Source organism: Aricia agestis, chromosome 8 (genome assembly GCF_905147365.1).
Source record: "Aricia agestis chromosome 8, ilAriAges1.1, whole genome shotgun sequence".
NCBI classification, from domain to species: Eukaryota; Metazoa; Arthropoda; class Insecta; order Lepidoptera; family Lycaenidae; genus Aricia; species Aricia agestis.
Window position 1 is genome coordinate 5043899 of NC_056413.1, and position 21796 is coordinate 5065694.

At 39.0% G+C, this 21796-nt stretch overlaps 1 protein-coding gene across 4 annotated transcripts; it reads left to right on the forward strand.

Annotated features, from left to right (window-relative positions):
• The first annotated feature begins 679 nt into the window (after nucleotides 1-679).
• Nucleotides 680-21413, forward strand: LOC121729992 (serine/arginine repetitive matrix protein 2-like). 4 transcript variants are annotated; one of them, XM_042118779.1, is made up of 24 exons: nucleotides 680-866; nucleotides 1567-1574; nucleotides 1671-1852; nucleotides 6028-6189; nucleotides 6718-6841; nucleotides 6964-7096; nucleotides 7566-7719; nucleotides 8497-8663; nucleotides 9154-9254; nucleotides 9603-9624; nucleotides 9900-9963; nucleotides 10962-11053; nucleotides 11516-11591; nucleotides 12124-12298; nucleotides 12923-13130; nucleotides 13830-14231; nucleotides 14899-14970; nucleotides 15267-15365; nucleotides 15616-15877; nucleotides 16059-16262; nucleotides 17921-18064; nucleotides 18268-18410; nucleotides 19492-19777; nucleotides 19955-21413. In XM_042118779.1, exons 3-24 carry the CDS (start codon nucleotides 1757-1759, stop codon nucleotides 21308-21310), a joined length of 4542 nt encoding a protein of 1513 aa, XP_041974713.1. In that variant the 5' UTR covers nucleotides 680-866; nucleotides 1567-1574; nucleotides 1671-1756; the 3' UTR covers nucleotides 21311-21413. The 4 variants fall into 4 exon arrangements, with proteins under 4 accessions (XP_041974713.1, XP_041974711.1, XP_041974714.1 ...); XM_042118777.1 differs by lacking the exon at nucleotides 1567-1574; XM_042118780.1 differs by lacking the exon at nucleotides 1567-1574 and having other exon boundaries at nucleotides 15270-15365.
• Nucleotides 21414-21796: the final 383 nt, after the last annotated feature.

Genomic DNA, 21796 nt, shown 5'->3' on the forward strand with positions numbered 1-21796 from the left:
GCCTTCCCTTGCTAAGAACTTTCTCCAACAGGATTGGAGTAAGGACTGGGCACGAACGAGTCATAAAAAAGGTGTACAATATAGGCTAATACAACCTGAGATTCAATTCAGACCTTGGTTTTTCAAAATTAATTTATCAAAAAGCACAACTTCTTCTTTAATAAGAATGAGGTTAGGACATGTCCTGACTCCGGCCCACCTAAAAAGGATACGAATTCGCAACAATGATGCTTGCGATTGCGGTTTGGAAGTGGGTGATTTGAATCATATTATTCTTTCCTGTCCTCTGTATGACCACTCCTACCTTTATGATAGTCTCTCCTCTATGTCTATACCCTTTCCTACCTCCGTACCAACTTTATTAAATTCATGTAACAAATTAGTTTATTCGTGTTTATCTCAATATTTACGTAGCAACTCCATTAACCTTTAGTATATTATACCTTGTAGTGAAACTTCCTAACTAGATCCGAAATCCTGAATTCCGTACTAATTTTGCTTTTCCACCGCCTATTCCCTACCTTTGTATATGGCAAAGTACACCGCCAGTGTCAGTGCCAAAAACAAACAAAAAAAAAAAAAAAAAATCTGCTTAATGTCAAGTGTCAAAGTCTGTGACAAATATATACTAGTAATCTGTGATACTAGTAATCTGTGGTCTGTGTGATCACGGCTTTGGTCAATGGTCGCTTCGTTTCTTTCTCTCTCAATTTTCATTGTTATTTGCCTGACTATCGATTTTTACTGTGAAAAGAAAGAAAGCAAATTATCATTATTTGGAAGCAGAATAATCTTTTCTTTATACAAAATGGTATTGCCACTAGTGTGTTGAGTGTTTTCCTACTTTCGGCGTATATTACAGAAAGGTCAGTATTTCATTTGTCACCTGCAAGTTACAGCAATTTACAGTATGAGAAATATTGTTTACAGTTTGTAAATGAAATGGTTACTGTTTTGCTATCTGTATATAAATAAATAAAATTTATACTTAAGTGTTTAGTGTTTGTGTAGGACATGGGTATTGGGTAAGTATGATCATTTTACCAGGTTTCTATGTAACAATTACAATAAACAATTCTAAATGAAATGTTAACGTTTCATGGAAATCATTAGTGATTAATTCTTTGACTAAGCATCTATGCTTAAATCAGTGCTTTTTTATTGATTACATCTTTATGTAATTGACTTTCAATAAATGAGAATTTACTTTGATCATTAATTCATCAAGCCCCATATGGTCACCGGTGACCGAGACACAATAGAAATTCTATTGTGTCTCTTTTTTTCCACAATCGACGGGTTAAAGTAGAAACTCATATTCCTTTTTGACTACTTAATATTATATGTTAGATTGCTTATAATTCATTGTGTTATGTGAACACAAAATCGCCATATTTTTTAAATATATTTAATTACAAATTAACCACTGTGATATAGCTGTTATTATGATTTGTATAGCAAAAGTGCTGCTCGAAGCACTTTTACATATGGACAAAATTGCCCAAAATTATAGTGTCTGACATTACTTTGAATAATTAAAATAATGCTTTCGGTGATACCTTCCAGAGTTGCACGTAAGTATGATCTAATATTAGTAAGTATCAATTGTTTGTATTTGATATCTCATTCTAAAAGTATAATTTCATTACCTTTTATAATTTGTTTTACAGCTGTGTTAGTAAAAAGTCGTCTAAGAAGAATTAAGTGAAAAAGGTTTATGACCGTCGTAAGGTCATAGACCATAGTGTAGTGTGTCATGGATCTCCCGGATTGTCCTCCCGGAGCCGAGGGCTATGAAGACTCAGTCGTGGAAGTACCCAAGAAGCCAGAAGCTGAAAATACTTGCACCAAGGTAAATACACATTTATATATTACTTTTCATAAATATTTTACATGTTATAAAATTCAAATATGCTTTTAGCACCTATTTTAATATTAAATTATATTTTGTTAGTAAACAAGTGCAAAAATATAGACAAGATAATTTCAGACAACTTGCATACTGCATGACATGGTATTTATGTTATCTTAAAAATTCAGTGATATTATTTTTTTTACACCTAAGTATGAAATATAAAATCAACAAAACTACCTTATTGAATATAAAATAATAATCGGCCAAGTGCGAGTTGGACTCGCACACTAAGTGCCTTATCACACTGGCGATTAGCAAGCGATTTGAAAGCGACGCGACTGCGCAGCGCACATGCCGCGATTGCGCGGCGTGCACGTCGCGACAGCGCAGCGTGTGCGCTGCGCAGTCGCGTCGCTTTCAAATCGCTCGCTAATCGCCAGTGAGAGAAGGCCCTAAGGGTTCCGTACCGTTTTAGAGCAAAAATAGGCCAAAAATTGTGTTTTTTGTATGGGTACCCCCCTTAATTTTTTATTTTATTTAAAAATTATTATTATTTATTAAAGGGAACATATAATTAAGGCCTTAGTGAAAATTTAAAGTGCCTAGTGCCTACCTGTTGCCATTATTGTTACTGAGTAAAAAAGGCAAAAAAATTATGTTTTTTGTATGGGAGCCCCCCCTTTAAATGTAAATTTTATTTTGTATTTAGTATATTTTGTTGTTATGGCGGCAGAACAGATATACACAATCTGTGAAAATTTCAGAAGCCTAGCTATAGTGGTTCTTGAGATACAGCCTGGAGACAGACAGACGGACAGACAACACAGTCTTAGTAATAGGGTCCCGTTTTTACCCTTTGGGTACGGAACCCTAAAAAACTTTATTCAGTATTTAAAACTCATTAAAATATGCCTAAATTAGGTTTGAAGTTGAGCATTAGCTTTCTAAATTCAACAAAAAAATATAAGAAATAAAAGTATAAAATACGAAATAGGAAGGCTTTTTTGTCAAACCCTGGTTTTTTAATTTTTTTGGAAAAGAGAGATTTTTTTTTTTTTTCAATTTACTTTTTTATGAAATAAACAGATCGAAGATAACGTGAATAAATTAATATTTAAACAAGTTCAACAAACAAACAGAAAAGGTTTGAATTGGATTTTAAAGAATAAGAAATAATTTATTGTTAGAATTTGTTGACACAACAAAAATATATGGAGCAGTGTAAGTTAGCCGTATTGTTGACAGATTATTTGGCATGCTCCTGCATTGCTTTGCTGTCAAAATTGTGCGCGTGACGCGTCCAAACGATGCTGGTGGTTATGTATATAAAGGACAGTTGACAGTATATTATTATTTACACTTTAAATAACAAGCCCCGCGTTCCAGATGACGTTAGAAACGCTCACGCTCAAGACCGTAGTTTTTCCCGTTCCACTAGCTTGTGAGCGTCAGTGATACAAACCCAAGTGGAACGGATTATGGATCGTTTTGAGAGTTTTGAGAAAAGTTTAAAAAAAGAACTATATAATATTTTTATACATAGGTACATTGAACCGAACTTGGATATAACGATCCTTTTCTTCAAGTCGTAAATAAAAGTAATTTTATTGTTTATAGTTACATTTATTTTAATAAAATATGTAGGTACATAATATTATATTTGTTTCGTTTTTAGTATTACATTTTTTTACTTAAGTAATCATATTTTAATATAGTTAAACTTTTATTATATTTGAGTTTTCACATTGAATCATATTTTAATAACAAAACCACATATTTTGAATATTGACTATTGTCACAATATACATATAAACGTTAGGTAACAATACCGCTTAATGCTTAGTCAAGTACGAGTAAGTCAACAGGTATAGGAGAGATGAGATGTTATTTAATTTATTTAATTAAAATATTATTTGTAATGAAATAATATAAAGTTTTTTGTCTCTACTCTCTCCTGAAAACTTTCCAAACATGGCTTTCGCGATATAGTTACGTTAAAATTAAAAAAAAACTAGAACGCCCACTTTGACCCATCTTCGTCAAGGGTCGTTTTGAGCGAAAATGATGACGTCATGAGTGACGTCATAGCCGCTATCAAAACGACCCCGGTCGCCAAAGGGAACGGCAGAAGGGGACGTTTTGAGCGTTTTGGTCAAAATTAACGTCATCTGGAACGCAGCCAAGATGTGTTAGTTTTTTTTTAATATATGGGATCAATGATATTCTATGTTACTAATGTAACTAGATTGGAAGTTTACGGTAGCAACGCGTTGCCACTTCGAAGATGCCTGCAGGCATATCTCACATACATAATGACATAACGAATATATGACTTGACATTGTCTTTTGAACAAAAAAGTGGTTACGCATTTCTGAGAATCTTTTGTAAGACATTGCTACTCTAGTATTTTAGAAACTCATTGTATGGGATAGTCACTTCTATAACAAATGTTGACTTGCAGCTGCCTTGTAAGGTTTTTAGGCAGATAATAGATGTCATAGTTGACAATGTTACAATTTACAAAGGTCATTTCATTATACGGAAGTGTCTAGTGAGTTTGTGAATTTTTTTGCTAATCTTCTCGATCATTCTCAAGTTTCGCGCTTGTCGCGTGGCTAAGGAGTTTAAATCTACAGCTTTACAATTTTTCCGTACATTTAGGTTAAACTGCAGTAAAATTATATAGCCCTCGTAGCTCTTTATGTCTTAAATATTCAGTTTTCACTATTGAGAAATGTACTAAACGTTTTACTATTTAAAGATATTCTGTATACTTATTGTCAATAGACTTTCTAACATACCAGACGAAGAAAAAGTCTTTTATAATATCTGAACATAAGTATGCAGTATGGACCTGTTAAGGCCCAGTAGTCCCTAAAATAAGCAGGTCGATGTCTGTCAGTACGAATATCGAAGTTAAGGACATTAAAATAACATTCATATCAGCGCGCCTTGTACAGTGGCTGTTACGCGCTCGCCGCGTGCCTTGATAATAGAAAATAGGAGTAAAAACCTTTTGTTTTTAGTATTACACAAATCAAATATATCAAATCGTTTACGTCAGGTAACAGGTTACGACACATATATGATATACTACATTTTTTGTTTTTTCTAGAAAGTGTGTAATTTAGCCACAAAATGATTTAATTATGAAAAACAGCGTTATAACAGTCATCTTTGAGATTTTTTTTCTATCGAGCAGAATTTTTCAAATTGTGTACTGATATACCTTTGCGTATTGGAAATTTTCTTAATTTTAAAACGGTACTTATTTTATACTTAAATAATGACATTTCCTTTACTAAAAACGTGTTTAAAAAAACCCATTTTACGTAGTTGCAACAACCACAGCGCCTTAATAAGCTAACAAATGAAAATAAAATATAGTTGAAAATAATTATTAATAATTATAGAGATGTTCATTATTTAAAGCTCCATGTAAGTGATTTTAATTATTTTATTGGTACTGTACTGGTGGCCTGCGAACAATAATTTTATTAATTATAATAGTGATATTTCTTTATTTAGATATCTATTTTATGAATTACATACATCCAAACCTGTTTGGTGCCTGAAAAATATGAGATGAGCAGCAAATACTCTATGCTTCACAAAGACAATGATTAAACATTATGAAGGCTAATATTCCAAAGTCTCTTAGAAAAAGTGCACAATGATTATAATTAAAGTTGGTTATTTACTTGAAATATCTTGCCACCTAATAGTACCTTCACGTTCTTATATTATATTATACAAAGAAAGATGCCATCTGGCGTCACAAATCTGAAACTAAATGTTACCGACTTCCAAAAAGGAGGGGGTTATGAGTATTATAGTTGGGTACTCATTCAGAATTTATAACTTGTTTACATTAATAGTTTATGCGTACATTACCACCAAGAATGTACAAGATTGATGAGTTTTACTTACTCGGTTAAAAATATTTTAGTGATAAGTTTTATTTGTGCCTTGCTGATTAGGTCGTGACTACGGTAAGTGTAATTTCAGAACACACGACGTTTTATATTAAGTTTGTTAAAATAAAATAAAAGTGGTAAGACCGTTGTATGTTTTATTTAATGCGGACCTTCATAATATGGACACAGTGTGTGTCAACTCGGAGACATTTCAAATATGAATGGGACTTCAATTGTGTTTAATTGATTTTCAGGCCGAGAGAGAGTTCCAAGAGCATCTAAACAGCTTGAAGATCAAGACCGAGGATGGCGGCTACCGGTGTATGGTGGAGCGGCGAGGCCGGGATATATCGGGGAAGTGGATCTACCTGTGCTTCCCCTGCGCCGCGGTCTGCAGCGGGGAGTCTGTGCTGCAGGTAAACTACTTTAAAGTATAATGTTTTAAACTTATAAGGTATCTGCCTATATACAATTCCCGTTCGACTCGGATTCGAAATCATGCCGCGCCTTTATTGGCTAACGTTGGGCGCGATTATTGCGGTAGATCGTTCACACATCACGCGCCTATGACGTCATCATGACATTAGCCAATCCGGATCGTTTTCGAATAAGTGGCGCGAGAAACAAAATGCCAAACATATTTTTGTGTTTTTAGATGTATTAATTGTTATTATTTTTATTAAAACTTATGTAAATCACATAAAGAACCATAATTTTATGCATTTAAAGCAACTAATCACAAAAAAATGTTACTGTCAAATAGCATTTTCTCATGTAAAAAAAGGCGTAAAGTAAAGGTGAAGAATCTAAGTCCGAACTACTTACTATTATTAATTATATTTACAATTACTTACATAAATAATAATTAAATATTATAGTTAATACTGGAAGTTTTGTTTATATGTTGTGTGGGACTAGTAAAAATTGTTAACATTACTTTTTAGACTCATATATCGGGAAAGAAACACAAGGCCAAGCTGTCATCAAAGAACTTTTGGCCCCTCTCAATTTTCTCAGAACATCCCTATGTCTTGAACGAAAAGGGCTTGAAAACTACAAAGAGTGCTGGTACGTTTTGTTCATCTAGCTAATTCATATCTTTAGACTACGAGAAATAGGATCTACTATGAATCAATTTATCTTACCTGGTCTTACATACATACATTTAAGCTATTTTACAAATTTTCTAGCATCTGAAGAGGTTTTACAAAAAATGGCCCAAGAGGTAGGCCTGCACAATCAGGAGAGGTCAGAGCTCGAGGTCCTGTATGGGAAGTTCAGGAACATCCGCTGTCACATCCAAGACGAGCTGGACAAAGTCAAGTGAGTACTATGTGTAGGGTTGCCAGGTCCAAACGAAAGCCGGACAAAGCAGCTCCAGCTTGCAAAAGTCGGACAACTTGGTATTGAGAACCTACTTTGCTAACTACAAATAATAAAAACTAAGGAAACGCAACTCCCATACTTCAACCGTTTTTAATTTGATTCCTTTTCGCACACATAAATATGGCAATAGCAACAAAACACTAACACTCAAATTAACGAAACAAAGCCGTTGACATTGTCACTTCTATATTTACACAAAATTGTGTAGGTACCAAATACATGCATAAAGTGTGCATGTATCGGGTCACATTTTGTAGACTCGTGTACATTTTTTATTATATAGTTACTCTTCCTTAGGTTTTATTATTCGTAGTTTGCTAATTAGTAACTCAATAGTAGATTGACCATCAAATGCCAAAAGGTTCGCGCGTATCGTCCACAATGTACGCAAACCCCCCTTTTTCAGGACTCCGCTGCTGGGCGTGGAGTACCTGGTGGAGCATCCGCCGGAGCAGGCGCACTACGAGCCGTCGTACATCTGCACGCTGTGCTACAAGCAGGGCCACCCGCGCACCATCATCTCGCATCTGACTTGCTTCAACCACCGCTTCACTTATATTGTAAGTATAAAAAAAATCGGCCAAGTGCGTGTTGGACTCGCGCACGAAGGGTTCCGTACCATTTAATAATGGTACGGAACCTTTCGTTAAAATTGAGCAAAAATAGTAAACGTCTCGGTGACGGCGACAGTGGACAAATGGCCTCATATTGCATTCGCTAGTTTAAACAGCGAAGAGATCGGCCAAGTGTGAGTTAGACTCGCGCACAAAGATTTACGTACCATTAATTATGCACACGCACTACACGCACACATGAATTGTGAGCCTCTGATTGGTTCCAAACACTCCAACAAAGTATTGTCACTACTGTCACTCTGACAGTTTGCGAAATTTATTGAGTAGAAAATAGAAATTGACGGCTTGATAACGAAAAATGTAGCGTAATGATCAATTGTTTTCTCTATTTTTGCTGGGTATACTTATTTTATAATTAATGGTACGTAAATCTTCGTGCGCGAGTCTAACTCACACTTGGCCGATCTCTTCGCTGTTTAAACTAGCGAATACAATATGTTGAGATTATTATATTGTGAATATAATGAACCGTAGTTGAGTGAGTAGCTGGCGCACCTTCTCCTAATTTTTAACCTACAAAAAAGGAGGTTTCTCAATTCGACCCTACATATATTTTTGTTTGTTCAAAGATAACTTCGTCGTTTATAAACCGAATTTGATGGTTCTTTTTTTGTACAAAAGAGGATATTCCAAAGGTGGTCCCATGATAAGAAAACGCTGTTTGAAGTGTTTTTTTAATTAAAATTGTTTATTGTGTTGCAGACGCGCCATTTCAGTAAGGCAGCGCAACTGCTGGGGCCTTTCCGCGGCCAGTCGCGGTACCGCGAGGGCGTGTCGTCGGTCATGAACCGGCTGGTGCAGCGCATACAGGACAAGTACGGCCGCATGCTGCCCGTCAACTTCGATAAGGACATGTACGAGAAGGAGAAGTTAGTATATTTGATCTAAATGTTACAGGGTGTTACAAAACTAAGTGATAATCAAGTATTTATCACTTAGATGTGTATGGGTCCTCTATATAGAGTTCGATGTGAAAGTAGCAGCGCTGAAAGAGCATATTTTTTCACTTTTGTGTGGGAAAACTCGTGACGCTGGGGCGCTTGCCCATACAAATCACAAAAAAAAAATTGCTTTCTCAGCGCTGCTACTTTTACAGTGAACTCTATATAAGGGAAACATACACAACCTAAAGTATTATCACTTAGTTTTGTTACACCTTGTATATTTATTATAGGGGTTAGGGATTACGTTTTTGGCCGGGCTATGTCGAGACAATCTTTTGTGACTTTCCTTTCTGAGAGTGTATCAACTTTATTTTATCGAACATTTATGTCAATTTCGTACACTTTGTTCGTGTAAATCTTAAAATAGTTTATCGCTTTGATTTGTTACACCCTGTATACCGAAGTGTATTTTCAGGGAGCGCATCCACAAGTGGATATACAAGGGGCCGCACTTCGCGCAGACCGACGACTGCACCTTCGAGGAGGTTGTCGACATCGACCTCATACACTCTCTACGTAAGACATTTTTTAATGAGTTTTAGAACTTGTACCATCGAAGAAATGGATTCGTAGGCAGATGACTGACCCGCGTCACTTGGTCGAGTTATGTCAATTCGATGTATCATGTAAGTCGTGATCTGTCGACTGGGTCTGACATAAAAGCGACCAAATTACGGTCCGCCATTTGCCTATGAATCAACTTCTCTGATAGTACATTCTACTCTTCTTATTACATATTTTTTTAACAACAAATATGTGAACTAGCAATGAAACGTAAAATCTATTTTTATATGATTGGATTAATTTAACCATTTTGAGTTTAACATTGAAATAAAATTAAAATGATATTTTTTTCCTTTCCAGAGCCTAGCGAGAAAGCGAATAGGTGAGTGTTCCTTTAGTCGTATTTAACTTATATAATATAATATAATATTGTAAAATAATTATTTTTGTAACTAAAAGTCCGATTTCATTGCGTTTTATTATGTTTGAAAGCCAACATGATCGAGAATGAGATCAATAGTGCAAATCTACCAATTGAACTTACAATAATATAGTTACGATATGGTTTATGTCTCGGTATAGTAAAACTTTTAAATACTATTTTTCTCTGGATGTATTCACATCGGACCAAATTATCGATTTTTTTGCTTTTGCCAGGTTCAACAAAGACCCATCGCCACCTATCGTCAATGCGCCCATAAGACCGCAATTTAAGAGTCAGGTATTAATCGAAATATTTACTTGCCATCTTTAAACTATTCCTCTTACGGAATAAAATATCCCTCTACTGTATTAACATAATAGAATGTTATAATTTTCTTTGCCTCTCAAGCAATTTCTCCAACTAGAAGAATATATTCATAATCCTGTTGCAGCTTGTCATTTTCACACGCGCATAATTCGTTTCAGGCCTTGTACCATGAAACTGTTTTGAGACTCAAACAATCGGACGAGAATGCCGCGTCCTACTCTAACACACGTGAAATGACGTCGTTAGAGCAGGACGCGGGATTCTCGTCCGATTGTTCGAGTCTCAAAACAGTTTCGTAGCAGGCCTACAGCTTCACATTACGTGTGCGTGGAAACAAACCTATATTTATAGAAATACCTATACATATTTTCGTTTGCTAGTGAAGGAGATTTATAGGAAAAAATTCTCTCTGTTGTGCGACCGAAGCAAGGGGTAAATTGACTACGGAAATTCTGTGCATCGTAAATCACTTTTAAGTTATTGTGTAAAGGTGCCGGTTGGCAGCGGACGACATAAAGCAACCGCAGACGACGTGTCGTCGCTTGCTGCGCAGGATATTTCATATAAATACATAGAAACTGGTAGAGTCGCGACGACACGTCGTATGCGGTTGCTTCATGTCGTCTGTTGCCAACCGGCACCTTAATACATAATTATTTTGTTCAGTATTAATTTTAAATTTACTTACTATTAATAACCTACAAATAAACTGTATAGGCTTATTGTACGACATAAAGTATCACTAGCTATTTGACCGAGCTTCGCTCGATATTCGATAAAACACGAATATAATGACATTTTCTAAAAATGATTCCTAGCTAGATCGATTTACCGCCCCCGAAATCCCCTATATACTATTTATTTCATGAAAATCGTTGGAGCCGATTCCGAGATTCCAATTATATATATATATATACAAGAATTGCTCGTTTAAAGATATAAGATAAGATAATATTATTATTGTACAGGGCCGCCGCGCCGGGTTCTCTGGCCGGCGGCGGTCGTCGGGTCTGTCCGACGTTAGCGACGACGACACGAGGCCCGTGCGACCCGACCACAGGTAATTGACATATATAATAATACTTTAGTGTGTATGTGTTCCTTGTATAGAGTTCACTGTGAAAGTGGCAGCGCTGAAATAGATTTTTTGTGATTTGTATGAGCGAGTGCGTCATGAGTTTTTCCATACAAAGGTGAAAAAAAAGATACTCTTTCAGCGCCGCCACTTTTACAGTGAAGTCTATATATACACACCTGATAGTATTATCACTTAGTTTTGACACACCCTGTATAACATTATAACATTATTTAAAATAACACTTAACAGTAAATAGCGTTTAAAATAGTGAGAGATACGATGCATTTCAGATCGCTGACGAACTTTAGTATGGACTTGACCTCTCATGTCTTGAGTTGAAGAATTGTGTGCCATTTGGGCAACGAATAATATGATACTACACAAAAAAATATATATTATACGGTATATCCCCTATTTGTAATAACCTTATCTTTTTGTTCTCAGGGATCGCAAAAACCGCTACGAACCATACGAGGATCGTCGACGCGATGATAAGAGCTTGGCCGCTACTGACACTAAGGTATTTCCTTTCCTGTGGTTTTGTTTTTGTTCGACTACAGCGAGTTTGGCAGTCCATGTATGCATGAATGTACCCGCGTAGCGGCTTAAATATTGGTCCGATTTTAACAAGTTTAAGGTGTGATTTTTTATATTTTTTTTACGTAGATTTAATAAACCTATTACTCGTTTATAGATGATTTGGTTAGGTCTAAATTGCCCCGCAAAAATTCATGTTGAAGACAAGACTGGTTGGGCCCTAATTTAAAAAAAAATATATATGCTTTTTCTCACTTTGTTTAGATATTTCAGTTCTCTCCAGTTTCGTCGAATTTAAAATTACAGGCGGCTTATTATGTCACTTTCGACTTTCGAGCAATGATAATCTCTTGGATGTTAATAGAATGTTATAATTATTGTATTCACTTCTAGCTTTTTTAAATCATTATTCATGAGTTGAAACTTGTTATTTGCGTTTAAAATTCTTATTTAAGTAATTAAATTTATTATTTGTGTGCTGTAAGTTTTTCAAATACAAAAAAACGTATACTCAGGCTTCACTTCACAAGCGGCAGTACAAGATGAAAATAACGACGGACAGACAGAGACAGATCGAGGAGGCGGCGGAGAAGACCCTCGCCTACCACCAGAAGAACCCCGAGAAACACCCCATGTACCCCGAGGAATGGAAGAAGTTCTGGAACAGACGATACAAGGAGATACAAGCGGGTATACATTAGTTTTTATATTTTACTATTTATAACATAGAAAAAAGGTAAAAGCAGACACAATCTATATATTATTAATACGCAAGCGAAAAACTTTGTATCCCTTTTGACGAAAAATGGAGAAACGTAGGTTAAAAAATGGTGAAGGAGTGCATGGATCTAATATTATTTTGAAATTATGCTTTTATCATACATTTTTTTAACAAATAAAACGTTACACACACTACAATACGCACACTCAAGAAGATGACAGATTTTTGAGTGACAAACCTATACATACGAATTATACTCTTTTATTTATGGTTGAAGTCTGTTGACAAGTTGACAAATTGAAAATGGATTATAGTTTTTTTTATTGAATCTTAGATACTATTATACAATGCTTATACGGCCAGCCTGAGATCAGCTGAGTCCCAGAGACAAGAGTTGAAAAAAAATATAATAAAGTCAATATTTTTTTACAAAATATAGGTACTAGTCCTAATGTCGTTGAAAGTTTGAAACTAAGGTCGAATTTCGACCATTGGGCGATCTCTAGTATATATTCAATTGTTATGCGGCACCCGGGTGCCGCTTGGGAGTCGATGGGTTAACAGCATTTTTATTATAATATCGTTTAACGCAGAGGGCAAGGACCCGTCGAAGCACGACTTCAAGCCAGAGTGGATAAGTTACTGGATGGCGCGCATGAAGGAGCTGCACGAGCAGGAGCTGCGCGTCAACATCGCCGAGCTGTACCGCAAGATGTGCCTCACGCCGCCGTCAGAGCGCGCCACGCCCGACCGACCCACGCGCCCTAGACGACCCACGCCCGGCCGCAGGTCGCCGGGAAGGTAAGATAAGGGCCCTTCCACACGACGTTTTTTTACACTCGTTTGTATAGATACAAACGCAAGTTGAATGCTCAGCAAACGCAAGGAAGCCTAAAGTTTTAAACTGTATATCTGCCAAAACGCGATGAAAACGCGCAGATGACGAGTGCATCAGAAACACGCGTCGTCAGCGCGCAAAAATACGTCGTGTAAAACTTGTGCACGACATGCAACAAATTAGAATAAAGGTATGTAGTGTAAAGCTATTTACACTACATACCTTTATTTTAATTTATAATACTTGTTTTATAAACATTTTCATTTCGGCACTAGATGTTGCGCGCGGCTTCGCCCACGTAAGAGCCTCTCCACATGGGCGTTGCGTCTACGCAGCGCTGCCGTTTGACGCATAGCCGGTCATGACACGGGCGCTGCATCATCGCAGCTTTATTACGAAGCAGTCTTAACTTCGACACCCCCTGCCGCTTCGTCTCCGGGGCTGCTGTCCGTCATGTGTGCGTTGCGACGACGCAGTGCGCGAGCGCGCCGTGTGAACATCTTGGTTATTTGTATGTAAAACAGCGCAACGGCAGCGCTGCGTCGACGCAACGCTGACGCAACGCGCCGTGTGGACTGGCTCTAAATTAGCTATTTGCGGGAACTCGTTTGGGTACAGAACCCTAAAGAGAAAGTATTTAAGCTTATTCCCTTTTACTTTAGGTCATCTGGTCGAAGGTCACCCGGAAGAAGGTCACCGGGACGCCGTTTGTCTCCTGGACGTCGTCCGTCCCCAGGGCGTCGTCCATCCCCAGGGCGTCGCATTTCTCCAGGGCGTCGCGTATCCCCAGGGCGTCGCGTATCCCCAGGGCGTCGCATATCTCCAGGGCGTCGTGTATCCCCAGGGCGTCGCTTGTCGCCAGGGCGTCGCTTGTCACCAGGGCGTCGCGTGTCCCCAGGGCGACGCCCGTCCCCAGGACGTCGCTTGTCCCCAGGACATCGTTTGTCCCCAGGACGTCGCTTATCCCCGGGGCGGCGCCCGTCTCCAGGGCGCCGTTACTCCCCCAATCGCCTTCGCTCACCGCCGAGGACGGGTCGTCCGCTTGTGGATTATAATCCGCGCAGGTATGTTCGATTAATGTTTGTAGTTCAATTTGTGAGATATAAATATTTTTAAAACTTCATTGACACACAAAATCTCTTTAAATGTCATTGTCACACGGATTTGACTATATTCATTCTGCATTTTATACTACCCCTTTACTCAAAAATAGTTACACAATTTATTAGTATTTATACAAAGGACTCGTCTTTGTCTGTTGCTTTAGAAAAGACACCGGCAGACCTAGCATAACAACATTAGAAACGGGAGAGAATGGTCATACTGACAGATTTTTGTGACAAAATGGCGGATTACCTTTGTCAATCTGTCTATTCTTCAGTAGAAAGAAACCGTTTCTATGTTGATTACTGATTATGCTAAGCCTACTGGTAGAAAAAACAAAGGCCGTTGGACAAAACATTATATGGCTTATTCACGGTCTTCATTTTTGGAACGAAGATCCTAATCGCGCGTTGCGAAAGGGGGTTAGACGGAAAAAGTTGTAACGACACTTTTCGACCGACACTTATTTTAGTACCTGCGAAGTAGGGGCAGAGGGAGTTGATGTGGCGACGACGTCACATGGCGGGGAATTTAAAACTTCGTTCCATCCACCCGGGTGGAACGAAGTTTGGAGAAGATCCCTTGACACCTCTCAAGTTTTTTTATTTAAATGTATAATATTGTCAGGTCCTCCGAGCGTCGATCGCCGCGCCGCCGCAGCCCGCTCAAAAGTCGCACGCGCTCGCGCAGTCCAGTGCGGTAAGTTGACTAAATATTAATTAATTTGTTTGTGTGTGCATTTGTATTATATAATATTATGTCTTCTAAAGTCAAAATATTAATCACTCTCTTGGCACTTTTCGTTAAAAATGTTGCGTGAATTTAGATACAATAGTAAATATTCAGTTTGACATTTGTATACTCTTTTTACTTTGTCGTTTTGGCCACCTACTTGATATTGTAGAACAAACTTGTGTGGAATGCGATAGGTCCGATCTTATTTAAATAAAAAACAATCGCCCAGTTTACCGGTATGTATAAATGAATATATTTAGTAGGTCATGCAGTCCGCTGTCGCGGCGCGCGCTGCCCCGCAACCGCAGTCCAGCTCGCGAGCCAAACACCGTGCTCATATCTGACGACGAGCTAAAGCCGTAAGTTATATTTGAGGATTATAGTACTATTTACGATAACTTCGGTTACTAGTATACAATTTATAGTTTAATACTTGTATAGTGTATGCGGCAAGCAGAACGCGGTACCGCTCGTAAGCAGCGTCTCTTTCTGTCTCGAGTCATAATAGCGTGCTGATAAAGAGATCTATATTAAAAAGAGCTTCTTTAAAGTTTAAAACTGCTACTCGAATTTCTATATAAACGGCAATAAACACATTTGATGTATTAGCGACGACGGGCTCTCTCCGTGGAACTCTGACTCGTCGCTGGGCTCGCTGCCGGACGCGCGCTCGCCGCTGGTGGGCCGAGCGCGCGCCGACAGCGTGACGTCACACGCCACGCGCGCGTCACGTGGCTCGCGCGTGACCGACAACGCCAGCGCGGACAACGTGGTGGCCACGCTGCGGTTACTCGTCGCGCTAGAGGACTACCTCGGCAGCTTGGGGCCGAAGGTCGTCGATCTGCTCGCGGAGGCCATCAAAATGGAGAAGGTCAGTTTTGTCGGCCAATAATATACATATAAATATAATGTAGTATAATCAAGACGACTTGAGTTAGACTAAGCAAAACTGATAATATTGTTGGAAAGCATTGACGTGGTCCAACAGAAATAATTATGAGTCCCTCCACAAAGTCACGGCGTCCTTAACATTATCAATTTATCATGTTCAGGAGAAGCCGAACTCCTCCGAGGAGCTGCTAGTGCGGGAGTCGGCGGTGGTCCTCATCGAGACGGCGAAGGAGCGTCTGAAGGGCGCGGCGCAGGCGGGGCTCGTGGCGGGCAGTGCGGCCGCCGCCGTGCGCTCCGCCGTCGTGCGCGCCGCCGCCACGCTGCACGAGGCGGACCGACGCGCTAAACAGAAACCCACTACCAAGGTGAATTATATAAATATGATGTTGCTACGTGCTGCTAGGGCGGGACTCGGCGGTGGTCCTCATCGAGACGGTGAAGGGCGTGGCGCAGGCGGGGCTCGTGGCGGGCAGCTAGTGATGAGCAAAGCAAGACCAAGACAGTCTTGGTCTTGCTTGTGCAGTTTCGGTCTTGCTCAAATCTGTCTGGTCTTGGTCTTGCACACCTAGTCTTGGTCTTGTAAACATTTTTTTTGTAAACGTTTTAATTTTCGCAAACAAACATTTTCAATCCTAAATTAATAGACTAGCTACATGAACTTTCTCTCCGATTTCTTCTAGATTAGGGATTGCGAAAAAAAACGAATTTAAAAAAAAATCCGGATTTTCTGATTTTTTCAAAACTCGACCTTTGAAACTCAATTCTGCTCATCGAATACTTTATTTTCTTTTCTCGTTAATTTTTTCCATGATACTTATGGGTTATAATAATGTCCGGACTCCGGAATCACAACCGGAAGTGAGTTCATAATTATTATTTTGCATGCGGCCAGAATCAGACATTTTAGGGGTTTCTACCTTTAGTTCTATGGTTTCTTGATCTATTTTCAAAAAACTGATCCATATAACTCCCACTTATATGTTATTAATTATATTTTTCAAAAGAAAATGTCTAGTAATCCGTACGTTAATATTATGACGGCAATAGTATAGATATAATATAAAAGCAGTTAAGTATTGTTTTTGTCAATTGTTTTGTGACCAGTGCATTCTTATTGTGAAAGACAAGTTTTGGCAATAAAAAGTTGATCCACCCAATTACAATCCCAAATAACTACACAATTTAAGTATATTGATGTTGGTATAAATATTTTATCTCATAATATTATAGTCACTGTGACTAAGTAAACATTTTCAGCAAGAGTCTTGCATGGAGTCTTGGTCTTGCATAGTCGGTCTTGGTCTTGTTCTTGCACACCTAGTCTTGGTCTTGGTCTTGGTCTTGCTAGTCTTAGGATAGTCTTGGTCTTGATTTTTTGCAAGATCAAGGCCAAGACTGCAAGACCAAGACCGATTTTGCTCATCACTACGGGCAGCGCCGCCGCTGCCGTACGCGCCGTGGTCGTGCGCGCCGCCGTCACCCGCACGAGGCGGACGGACCCGCTAAACAGACACCCGCTATTAAGGTGAATAAATTATATTCCTTGCTAACTGTCCAAGGTTAATAAACATAGATGATGTTGCTTGCTAACTGTTACCTTGTTAAAAAGTTAGATTACGGATAAGCAATGTTTTGTCCTTGAAAAAGGCGCTTGACGGACAAGACAAAAGTAACATAGCTCATTCGCTGAACAACTTTATTAGTATAAACTTAAAATAATAATATACCAAAGTAAAAATTAAAAGAAACAGCCAATAATGGCCAATGTCTACTGTTAAATTATTGGGATGAGTCTTTTCTAGTTAATAAAAATTTTGTACCCACATTACAGTCCGCAAACTTAAAAAAAAAAAAAAACTTTTATTTGTTGTACTTACTTGTTGTTGTACTTTTTTACAATAGAGAAGATCGTGTTAGCACAGTTGGCAAATGAACCTAAGCCTAATCCTATATTCTTCTAATGCAGCTGTTAAGGATATGTAAATTTAAACAGCATAATAATACGATCCTTATTCGCCCGCAGCCGAAGTCAACAGACCAGCTGCCAGTTGCGGGCGTGGGGGAGGTGAACCGGGAACAGATCGCGCAGCAGATGGCGGCGGCGCTCATCGCGCAGGGCAAGACAGACGTCTCCTCTGAGGAGTTGGCGCAGCTGGTGGACGCTGTGGTGAGCTGCTTGTTTTAGATGAGGAACACCAATTTTTATATTATAATACTCAACTCCACATCCGTTCTGATTAATTTTTACCAATTTTTTGTTTATTGCTAAACAATAATAGTATCTAGTCTGGGGCTGTCCAAAACCCAAATATTGGTTTAATCACAAGGTCTCTATACAAGTTAGTTTTTTACTGAATCATACATCTTCAGGTTGGCATGGCTGAGGCGAAAAGACGCGAAACTCAAGAGAAGGCAGCGGCGGTAGACACACCCAAACCGAAGACGAACACTTCCAACATGGCGGGCCACGCCAGCGCATTACAGTTGCTGCAGACCGCATACGATGACAAAAAGTAAGTGTAAATAAAAAAACCGGCCAAGTGCGAGTTGGACTCGCCCATGCAGGGTTCCGCAGCAGCAATAAGGTTTATTTCTATGAAATTAAAAGGGTTTTGATTTATTTTTATATATCAGTTGATTTAATGAAAGTTAAATTAAGGTTTACCATTTATGATGTACTTATAAAAAAACTACTTGCTAGATCTCGCTCAAACCAATTTTCGTTGCTAGTTTTTATAGTAATTTACATCATGTATTTTAGAAGTTAGAGGGGGGGGGGAGCCACACATTTTACCACTTTGGAAGAGTCTCTCTCGCAATCTATTCAGGTTAGAAAAAAATGATATTAGAAACCTCAATATGATTTTTGAAGACCTATCCATAGATACCCCACACACATAAAAGGTTAGATGAAAAAAAAAATTGTTTCAGTTGTACCTATGGGGAGGGGATATTTTTTTTCATTTTTATATCAAAATCCTAATGCAGTTTACAGACTACATCTACTTACCAAGTTTCAATACGGAATCCTTAAAAAAAGATATGTATATTGTAGTTTAAAAGTTTAACTATTTACATAATATTCTACTCTCTCTAAGTCTCACTTACTAATAAAATAAAAAAGGTGCATAATGAATTAGTTAATATACAAAGTTTTGTCTGTGTCTTTTGTGCGACTTTTCAAATCTAGACGTGGGAGAGAAATGCTTCGGCACGAATGGGCCGGCTCGACCGGAGAAATACCACGTTCTCACAGAAAACCGGCGGGAAACAGCGCTTGCGCTGTGTTTCGCCGAGTGAGTGAGTTTACCGGAGGCCCAATCCCCTACCCTATTCCCTTCCCTACCCTTCCCTATTACCCTATTCCCTCTTAAAAGGCCGGCAACGCACCTGCAGCTCTTCTGATGCTGCGAGTGGCGATGGGCGACGGAAGTTGCTTTCCATCAGGTGACCCGTTTGCTCGTTTGCCCCCTTATTTCATAAAAAAATATCAGACTAAAACAAAACATTGTAAATCTTTTTTATTTGTAATAGCATACACATGATAAACATTGCCACAAGCTCCTTTCAAAACATATCACTAATTACTTTCAGAGGTGAAAACCAAGACGCGCCGGACGCTATGGACGGCCTCTCCGACTCCGACTTGGAGACCTTACTGAAGAACTTCAACGAGTTATCAGCGGAGGAGCAGCACAGCCTCATCGCTTACCTCAAGAAGCTCGAGGCTCGTGAGCCCCAGCGGGTGGAGAGACTGCGGCAGTATGTTAGCGCCGCCCCAGCCACACCCGCCGCGCCCGCCACGCCCGCGCCCGCGCCCGCACCAGACATACAAACCGTCGCCATCGAGAGCGATGATGATGATTACACCGTTGAAGAGGTATAGGATTCGTGTTGATTGGACGGTCATAAATGTTGTTTGACTTATATGTAATTTGAAAAAAATAATACAATCAAATAGCGATGTGTTCGCACACCGACGGTTATAAAGCAACACTATAAAGCTGAGAGTTATTAAGACAACTACTATCACTAAACTAAAATTTTCAATTTGCAGGTTTTCAAGTCTGCTACACAAAAAGTGAAAGAAGATCAGATGCGACAAGAAATGGAGATTGTAAAGAAATCCTTGGAGGAAATTAAGACTGCGCCTGTCCAAGAGGAAGCACCGAAAGAGATAAATCCCGAGCCCGTTAAGAACATGAGCTCCGCGACAGACTTGTTTGCATTGGTGCAAGCGTCTCTCAAATCCGCTTCGGCTAATTCTCAAGCGCAACAATCCGAAGTCGTATCCAGCAACTCGCAACCGCGATCTTTCGGCGATTTGCCAGAAAACACCTCAGATCCCAAGCCGATAACTCCGCTCATCAACCCACAAACTTTAAACCCCGCCCCTGGGCTCGGTCGATCGCTAAACATTCCCCTAGAAAACAACTGGAACGAAACCTCTAGACCGGCCGTGTGGGAAACCGGCTCAGATGATAATAGACCACCAGTAAATGCACGAGGCTACGACGATAAATTCAATGAGGGACCTACAGGTCCAAATAATTTTAACCAGGGGCCTAGAGGCCCAGATAGTTTTAACCAGGGACCTCGAGGCCCAGATAATTTTAATCAGGGACCTCGAGGCCCAGATATTTTTAATCAGGGGCCTAGAAGCCAAGATAATTTCAATCAGGGGCCTAGAAGCCAAGATAATTTCAATCAGGGGCCTAGAAGCCAAGATAATTTTAACCAGGGACTTAGGGTCCCAGATAATAATTTGAACCAGGGACTTAGGGGCCAAGATAATAATTTTAACCAGGGACATAGCGGCCCAGCTGATAATTTGAACCAGGGACTTAGGGGCCAAGATAATAATTTTAACCAGGGACCTAGCGGCCCAGCTAATAATTTTAACCAGGGACCTAGGGGCCCAGATAATTTTAACCATGGACAGAGAGGACCCAACAATTTTAATCAGGGGCCGAGGGAACCCAGCAATTTTAACCAGGGACAAATGGGAGGATCCGATAATTTTCAACAGATTTCAAGAATTGGTGGTTTTCAAGACAATCAGAGCACACAAGGCAGTTATCAGGGAATGGGAAACAATAACTTCCAAAATCAGGGTCCACGCGGAAACTTTGGGAATAGAACGCAGGAGTCTTACGACAACCAAGGTCGAGATCAAAACCAAGCTCAGTTTGGTAATCAGGATCACATGAATAACCCGAGGCAATTTAATCCTCAGCAATTTGGCGGCCAAAGCAACCAGCAACGCTACGGCAAGCCGAACAACCAGCAAAATTTCGGGAATCAGCAAAAACAGCAGCAGTTTGGGAACAAGCAGAGGTTTAATAAGCCCAACAACGACAACTTCAGAGGGCAGAGGGGCAGGGGACGTGGGCGTGGCCGTGGACACTTCTGATGAAATGTTATTATTAGTTTATTAAACGTACGATGAATTGTATTACGAGTAGACTCTTTTGTATCCATATTAAAAGGATATTTAAAGTAATATACATTTTATAAAAAAATATTTATTTTTATTTCCTGACTTTTTTCTAATACATACGTATTACACAATACAGTGTTCTTTATAGAATATTATATGGATGTAAAAGTATTTTTTGGAAAAACCTGTTTAAGTAAATTAATAAACTTGCTTGCAAAAAAATCGCCCCATCTCTCTCCTTGTGAATCAAACGATAATAATTCAAATTATTATTTTTAACAAAGAATTAAAACTGACTTCCAAGGTAAAAACAATAATTACATCCTTATAATATGAACTAAAAAGTATTAAATAATTTTTCCTATCTAATAGTGCCTTTTTCCGAATTTGGCTAAACCTTAACTGTTTCTGTACTCAATCTTCATTATTTTTAAGTCGGTACCAGATAGCTGAATCTTT

Excerpts from the sequence above, each read along its gene's own strand:
- LOC121729992 (XM_042118779.1), top strand. The coding sequence starts at position 1,757 with ATGGATCTCCCGGATTGTCCTCCCGGAGCCGAGGGCTATGAAGACTCA. Across the intron at positions 7,720-8,496 it reads ACCACCGCTTCACTTATATT|ACGCGCCATTTCAGTAAGGC; the intron begins GTAAGTATAAAA and ends ATTGTGTTGCAG. Across the intron at positions 14,232-14,898 it reads GTGGATTATAATCCGCGCAG|GTCCTCCGAGCGTCGATCGC; the intron begins GTATGTTCGATT and ends TAATATTGTCAG.